Here is an 884-nt window from a genome sequence, read left to right on the forward strand (position 1 = left end):
CTCCCCTGCGCGGCCGCCCCCCCCCCCGCCCCAGCGGAGGCGCCGCGGGGCCGGCCCCGCCGCCGGGCCGGGGGCGAGGGGAGCCGGGCACGGCCCCCCGTGGGGACGCGGGGTCCCTGCCCCGCGGAGCCCGGCGCAGCCCGGGCCCCTGGCCATTACTATGGGCGGGCGGCGGATACTAATGAGCGGGAGGGGCCGCCGCCGCCGCCGCCGCCGCCGCTCAGAACATGCCGCTCTTGACGAGGCTGCCTTTGGTGCCGCCGGGCCGCTGCAGCGAGGAGAGGACGCTGGCGAAGGGGCCGCCTAACGAGTCGGGGATGGAGGTGATGGGCCCGGGCCCCGGCGCCCAGCCCTGCCCCGGCCCCGCCGCCGCCAGCCCGCCGGGCCCCGCCGCCCCCTTGCCCGGCTCCCCCCCGGGCCCGCCGGGCCCCGCCGCTCCCTGCCCGGCGGCGGGGCTGGGGCCGCCGCCGCCGCCTCCGCCGCAGCTGGGCGCGGGGTTGGGGTTGGGCCCGGGGCCGCCGGTGCTGTCGGGGTCGGTGCTCTTGGCCTCCTTGCTCTCGTCGTCGCGGGAGGCGTCGGACTTCTTGCCGGCCGCCCCGTTCTTGGCGGCCGCCGCCGCCGCCGCCGCCGCCCGCTCCTGCTTGCGGAACTTGGCGCGGCGGTTCTGGAACCAGACCTGGGGGGGGGAGCAGGGGGCGGGCAGCGCGGCGGCACCCCCGCCGCCGCCTCCCGCCCAGGCGCCCCCGTCCCGGCCCCCGCCACCGGCCCGGAGCCGGCGCCCGCTGGAGCCGTGCGTCCCCCGGCGCCGAGCCGCCGCCGCCCCCGCCCCGTCGCCCGCAGCCCGCACATACCTGCACTCTCGCCTCGGTGAGGTCTATTTTGAG

General features: G+C 82.0%; 1 protein-coding gene across 1 annotated transcript in view; it reads right to left on the bottom strand.

Annotated features, from left to right (window-relative positions):
* Window positions 1–220: 220 nt before the first annotated feature.
* The window catches only part of PHOX2B (paired like homeobox 2B), a 1978-nt gene continuing 1314 nt past the window's right edge, over window positions 221–884 (bottom strand). Inside the window, exons 2-3 of the mRNA XM_087737225.1 lie at window positions 852–884; window positions 221–676 (exon numbers count right to left, since the gene is read on the bottom strand). The exon at window positions 852–884 is cut by the window's right edge and continues 155 nt beyond it. Of these exons, the coding sequence (XP_087593351.1) occupies window positions 221–676; window positions 852–884 (489 nt within the window). The remainder of the gene's footprint in view (window positions 677–851) is intronic.

The sequence above is a fragment of the Nipponia nippon genome, unplaced genomic scaffold (assembly GCF_047370975.1).
Source record: "Nipponia nippon isolate SJK-2023a ecotype South Korea unplaced genomic scaffold, ASM4737097v1 scaffold_6, whole genome shotgun sequence".
Taxonomy (NCBI): Eukaryota; Metazoa; Chordata; class Aves; order Pelecaniformes; family Threskiornithidae; genus Nipponia; species Nipponia nippon.